The sequence below is a fragment of the Prionailurus viverrinus genome, chromosome F1 (assembly GCF_022837055.1).
Source record: "Prionailurus viverrinus isolate Anna chromosome F1, UM_Priviv_1.0, whole genome shotgun sequence".
NCBI lineage: Eukaryota > Metazoa > Chordata > Mammalia > Carnivora > Felidae > Prionailurus > Prionailurus viverrinus.
The window spans coordinates 64,207,651-64,214,170 of NC_062577.1; the positions used below are offsets into that span (position 1 = coordinate 64,207,651).

The 6,520-nt window shown below is 62.0% G+C and overlaps 1 protein-coding gene across 4 annotated transcripts in view; it reads right to left on the reverse strand.

Moving 5' to 3' along the window:
- Nucleotides 1-5,493, reverse strand: part of KIRREL1 (kirre like nephrin family adhesion molecule 1) — a 100,090-nt gene extending 94,597 nt beyond the window's left edge. For 2 of the 4 annotated variants that reach the window (XM_047840584.1, XM_047840580.1), the window contains exon 1: nucleotides 5,279-5,493. In XM_047840584.1, the coding sequence (XP_047696540.1) occupies nucleotides 5,279-5,330 (52 nt within the window). In that variant the 5' untranslated portion in view covers nucleotides 5,331-5,493. The remainder of the gene's footprint in view (nucleotides 1-5,278) is intronic. The other 2 variants (XM_047840583.1, XM_047840582.1) reach the window with 2 other exon arrangements.
- Between the last annotated feature and the right edge of the window lie 1,027 nt (nucleotides 5,494-6,520).

The following is a 6,520-nucleotide window of genomic DNA, read 5'->3' on the forward strand; positions in this document are numbered from 1 at the left end:
CGTTTCCAGAGTCCCTAGGAAAACAGCCTGGAGGCTGGGGGAGAAACCAAGCAGGAGCAGGGAGATCGGGAAAGGGCCAGGCTTTCTCAGCTCAGGGGGGAACGGAGAGGGATCTCCCTACCCTCAGCTGGAAGGAGCCCCTAGAAATTAGAGAGATGACGGAACTTGCCCCATCCTTCCGTCCGGCCCAACCTCTGCTCATAGCAAGTCATTTAAGTTTTCAGTCTGTTTTCTCATCTATCAAATGGAGGAACAGTAACTACCCTGCCCGCATCACAGGCTGGTCATACATCTCTATTAAATGAGATAGCACATGCGAAAACGTTGAAATTGGAAGGCACGACACAAACCCACAGTTAAAGACTCTCGAGGTAGGACAGATGGAAAACCTCCTTCTGATAGAGGGTGCGCACAGCTGTGACCCCCACGGAATAAGACAGGAGAGCCATCAAAGCGGGGCGGGGAGATGGACAGAGGCCAGCCACCAGGAGAAGCCCGCCCGCCACTGTGGGCAGGAGGAGAGGAGGCCGCCTGTCCCTCTGGGCTGCCCCAGCTCCGAGGGGCCCCCCTGCACTCGTGTGTGCGTGCAGGTGCCTGGCAGAGGGACACAAAGAGAGTTTTAATCTGGGATCTAACACCTAAGGTGGGGCCTTGAACAAGTTAATTAAACTCAGCTTCGGTTGCTTTATCTCTAAAATGGGGGGGGGGGGACATTAACTTCACAAGGCCGTTAAAAGGCAGAAGGGATAATGTGCAAAACACACAGTAGGAATTCAATAAAAGGTAATTTTGATGCTGTGGTGTGGGGTCCACTCCCACAAGCACTTTTCACCCATGCTTGGCCAGGCATCTCGAAGCGGACCGGAACAGGCCACCCCGGACCCCAGCCTCCGTGCCTGCCGGGAAGGGCCTGGCTTGGAGGTGGCCTACCTGGGATCCCACCCTGTGCCCTCACTCAGTGCTCGGCCCTTGCCTCTGTATGACCCTGGACCTCTCAGGAGTCAGCCTTGCACGAAGCCCCCCAGTGTAGCTCACAGACCTACCTGCAAGGCTGTGCTCAATATTAGAAACAAACACAGGTCTGCAACCCTCTTTTTCTGCCAAGTAAAATCCTTTTTAAAAGGGCCACTTATAAACACCATCGTACCATCCAAGAAAAACCACTCAATACCAAAAATTGTGGAAGGACAGAATTTCTGAATGAAGGATTGTTCTTAAAATGTGAACGAGTTTACCTTCATGGGATGCTCATTCTCTTTCCTCCCGAGTTCCCATTCCACTCAGGACCAGGAAAGACCTGTGCCGGTCCAGCCTCTGTCCCTGCGGCCACGTGGGGTCCCTGGACTGGGGCAGGGGCAGGGCGGAGGGTGCAGGCTCTGAGGTCAGTTGGTTCCCGCAACTACCGATAAGACACTTAACCTGTTAAACCTCAATTTCTCATCCGTGAAGGGGGGATAATTACAGAGCTGACCTCAGGGGTTGCTGCACAGATTAAATTAGATAATGCATAGCAGGTAGTTAGCACAAGGGCTCCGTAAATGATCGCTGGTATTTCCAGCCTCAGAAATGCGGCCGCCTCAGCCGAGTGTCCACTCCCCACTGCCCTCAAGAGCCCTGCATCCTTCTCCCTCGAAGGCCGGGCTCCTGCTCCTCTCTGCTTTCTTCCCAGCCCCACAGCTTTCCGAGGTCTCTGGCCAGCTGAGGCTGCGGGTCCCCCTCCTGGGTCGGCCACGGCCCAGTCCTCTCCGGGAGAGGTCCTCGAGGGGGCGCCGAAGGTCAGGACAGGAGCCCGAGCAGCTGGAGGGAGCACAGAGAACCATAAAGAGGAGCCCGAGGAAGGCACACACAGCCCACCTGCCGGGCCCTGACGTCCCCCTGACGGCTGCACTCTTGAGCACCTCTGGGCCAGACGCCGGCCGGTGCCCTGACGCGCACGCACGGCATGTTTAACTGCCATCCTGACCCCGCGAGGCGCGGTTTCTGGCCTCGCCGTACCGACGGGCAGAGTGAGGCCCAGAGAAGGCGCATACCTGGTTCAAGCTGACGTGACGCGTCCACCAAGGGGCCGAGCCCGAGACGTAATCACCGTTTCCTACTGCGTCCTTCGGACCCTGACACGTGCATCAGACCAATCAATTGATCAGACATTCAAGGGCGCTTACCGAGGGCGGAGCGCTGTGTCAGAGACGGGAGAGATGGAGGAGAGACGGAGACCTGGTCCCTGAGGGTACGCAGGCCAGAGGAGCTCGCATCAGAGCCCTGGGCTCTCAAGACAAGGGGTGACAGGAGTGTGGCAGATAGCGCCGGCTTCCTCGCCCCCACCCGGCCGGAGAACCAACGGCAGGGCAGGACAACCGGTAGGCGGCCTGGTGACCAGCAGGAGGTGGGAGCGAGGGCCTACAGGCCTCCTCCTCTGATCCGAGGTTCTCTGGAATCCAGGGTGATGCCAAGCCCAGAGCAGTGGGTTCACAGCCTCCCTTCAGCTCCAAATGAGTGGAAGGTGGAATCCAATCAAGGTCACAGGGGGGCCTGGCGTCCTGATTTCTGCCTGTCTCCCCACCCTCAGGGCCTGCTCTGGGCTGGGCGGGCAGAAGCGGGGCATCCTGGAGCCTGCGTGCAGCTGTCCCCTCAACAGCGGATTCCCCACTACTGGTCTTTCCAGACTCCTGTTCTCGCCAGGATGGAGCAGCACTGAGGCACTCTTCCCTTTGCTCCTCACCCCCCTGCCAAGGTGGCTGGGGGGCCCTGGGGACCTCTGGGGGCTGGAGGGACTGACTTTCCTCCTACCTCCCCCTCCATCCCCTGGAGGCAGCTCCCGCCCCGAGCCAGCCTGTCAGCCCACATTGCTCTGATTAGCTATAATCTTTCTTTTTCAATTTCTCCTCCCCGAGACTGGGGAGCGAGAAAATCTCCCAGAAAATGAATAAATATTTCAATTTTCGGCGCAATCAGTCTGAGGAGCCGGCACATGATGGAAACGGGGGGAAGGATAATGGTTTTCATTTAGATAAGATACAGAAAATTATTTAGTGAAAAATGAAGATTGATGAAGCCCATTGAAATTCTTTAAAATACGATTTTTATTTCTCTGCCTGGGCTGAGTCTCTCCCTACCCCCCTGCCCCCCCTCAATATGACTGCCTTCTGCTCCCTTCTCCCCTTTTCCCCACCAGCCTCCCCCCACCCTGCACCCCTCTCCCCCATTCCGTCTCCACCTCCCCTAGTCCCTGACCTGGACCTCTGTCTTTCTAAGGATAGAGGCCAAGGAGAGGTCACCCACCCTGTATCTCCGTGTCCCCAGGTCCCCACTCCTTCCCTCCCTGCCAGCCCCCCAGTCCCTCCCCCCAGGAACCGCCAGCGGTGACTTCCTCTCCCCTCCGTCCATTTTCCCCCTTCCTTTTCTTTGGCACCCCTCCCCCACACAAATACTTTGCACACTCCGTCGGGTCTCGCTTTCAGCCCAGTCGGAGGCTCGGAGGCCGGGAGGTGGGAGCTCAGCTCGCCCGACCCTCCCCCTCCCCAGAGGGAGAAAGGCCCACAGCACACCCCTCAGTCTCTGACTGTTTAGTCCCCGATTCAATCCACAAGGCTCTCCTGTTCGCTAACCGCACCTTTTGTTCCTTGAAGCTCATTTTGTTCCGTACTGCTGACATGCCACAGGGCTGCGGGACCGGGGACAGATGCCCGCTTGCCCCCAACACGCGCTGATACTGACCCAGCCGCCCTCCGCCCCCCCCCACCCCCCTAGCAGCCAGCCCAACAAAGTCAGAACTTAAGTCATCTTCCCAACTTTCTGCCAAGTGGCTGCTGGGCCTGCCAGCCTCAGGGCCAGGCCTCCTTCCCCAGCACCGCCTCCCACCCCACGCACACCCAGGATGCACACCCTCCCCGGGTCTCGGGCTGGTGTTGGGGGGCTTGGGGGCCCTTACTGGAAAGATGAATCAAAACCAGCCCTCCACTAAGTCGGCCAGGCTTTGCCTTGGGAGCTGGGGAGGGGCCTGGTAAGGAGAGGAGGGGTCCAGCACCACATCCCACCCCTACACACACACACACACACACACACACACACACACACACACACACCAGCCCCGGAAGGGAACTGAACAGGGCAAAGCGTGAGGGGATTCTGCCCAAGCTGACTTCCCCTCCACCCGAAAAGAGACCACCTCCTCCATGATGTCGTCTGTACATCCCCATAGGTGTCTGCCTATATGAACGTCTGTTCAAGTTTCTTTGTTTGCTGGAGGGCCAGTATCTATAGAAGGGCTTCAGCGTGTGTGTGGCATGTCCTTGTGAATGCCCGCCTGCACACACGCGGCGTGTCTGGGTGAGTTTTGATGTGTTTGGGTGCATGAATGTGCAAGCCGACACGGGGGAGGAATGTGTGTTCCCCAGGGTGTCAGTGTCTTTGTGTGTCTGTCTGTCTCGGCTTGGGAGATGCTTGTGGGTGTATCTGTCTCAGTAGGTGAGCAGTCTGTCTCCGGGTCTATGACTGGTTTTTGGTGCCTGGGTGTCAGCTCTATTTTTGGCAGGGGGCGGCTAGCTTGGGCAGGATTGACTCTTAGAGTGAGACCCAGGAGGCGAGGGTGCACACCCACAGACCCCGGTGCTGGCTGAAGCCTGGGCCCTGCGGTCCCCCCAACCCCCAGCCTCAGGATACACGACCATTCTCATCTCCCCCAGCCTCTCCCCTGCCAGTTCCAAAGAAGCCCCCCCCCAACATCAACACTTTCCCGACCCCAAGTGGGATGTGAACCCCCCCAGTGCACGCCCCCCCCCGCGGCATTTCCAAGCTGCCTTTGGAAGTCGCTCCCCAGCCGGCGCCGCCTCCGCGGGCAGGGGTCCCAGCAGAGCCCCCCCTTTCCGGCAGCCCTCCCCTCCTCCAGAAGGGGCGGCCCAGGCAGTCTGGAGCCCCCCCCCCCGCCACACACACACTCAGGGGCTGATCTGGAGTCGGGATTCCCTTCGCCGCATCTTCGGGAGCCGGGTCCCCAGCTTTCCACGCACCTCCCACCCCAAATCTGAAATCCCACCCTCCTCCTCCTCCCCCCATCCCCCCGCAGGAACCGGGCGTGCGGACTCCGGGCCTCGGCCGGCAGAGGCGGGGAGGCTGCCGGAGGCTCCGGAGGGCGCCGTGCGCGTTCGGGTCCCGCGACGGCCCGACCCCCGCGCCCGCGGCCGGGGACAACTTGGGCGCCTCCGCGGGAAACTCGGGCCCGCGCCCCGGGGGGGCGGGCTGCCTGGCCGGCGGGTCGCCGAGCGCGGGCGGAGGGGCTTACCTTGGGAGAAAGTGTCGGAGAGAGTGAGGATCCAGACGAGGAGGCTGAGCATGCTGCCCGCCGCCCGCCGCGCCGGGGCCCCGAGTTGGCGGCGGAGCGCGGGGCGCGGGCGGGAGGAGGCGGCGGGGCCGGAGCCCGCCCCCGGCCCTGCACACGCGCGTGCACACGCGCACACACACTCGCACGCGCGCACCCCCGCGCGCACCAACTCACTTCCCCGGCCCGCGGCCCCCTCCCTCCCGGCCCCTCCGGCCCGCGCGGTCCCGCCCTCGCCCCGGCCCTCCCGCGCCCGGTGCCGCCGCTCGCCCAGCTCGCGCTCTCCGGGGCTCTTCCGCTCTCCGCTCCTCCGGGCCCTCCCCTCCCCTCCCTCCCTCCCTCCCCGCCCCTCCTGACGTCTCCTCCCCCAGCCCTCCCCCAGCCCTCCGGCCCCCGGCGCGCACGCACACCCCTCCCAGGGACGGAGATGCCCGCGGCGCGGGACCCGGGGTGGGGGGGGGGGGGGACGCGGGACTGGCCACCGCGCCCCGCCCGTCACACTCACTGGCAGGGGCTCCCCGCTGCCGAGGGGGCGGCCAGGCGAGGACCTGCCCGTGGGCCGGGGGATGGCTTTGATAGGGAGGCCGTGTGCGTGCATGTGTGTGTCTCGGGGGGCGGGGGGACGCGATGGGCAGGTGGTGGGTCACGGAGTCAAAAAGCACAAAATCCTTGGGGTTTTTTTGTTTGTTTTTTTTTTTTTTTTTTTTTTTTCTCTTGTTGATCCCACACCCGGAATCTAAGCCCTAGATTCTCCAAATTGGGAATTCTCAAATGGCTAAAGAATCCCGGGGTGGGGAGCGAAGCGCTCCTCTCCCCACCTACAAAACCCGGGGCCGGGCACCGCGAGCCGCTTCCCGGGGCCACCTGGAGCGCTGCCCCGGCCTCCCCCGGCACACAGTGGGGCCAGCCTCGGTGTCGCAGCCCGCAGCCCGCCGGGCAGGGGCGCAGGGGCCTCCTGCCTTTGTTCATCCTGGGTGGTACCGTCCAGCGGGAGAAGTAGCCAACTCCACGGCTGGGAAGGGCCACGGGGAGGACAGCCACGCGAGGATCTCTAAGCACGGAGGAGCTGGGAGATCCTTGGGCTTGAGAGATGCGGGAACTGGGAGGGGAGGGAGCTCCTGGTGAGAGGAACGGGGGGGGGGGGGGGGGGCTCCCGTAGGCGCCTCCTCTTTCCTATGAGCCCAGCTTGGCGACCAGCTGCCTTCC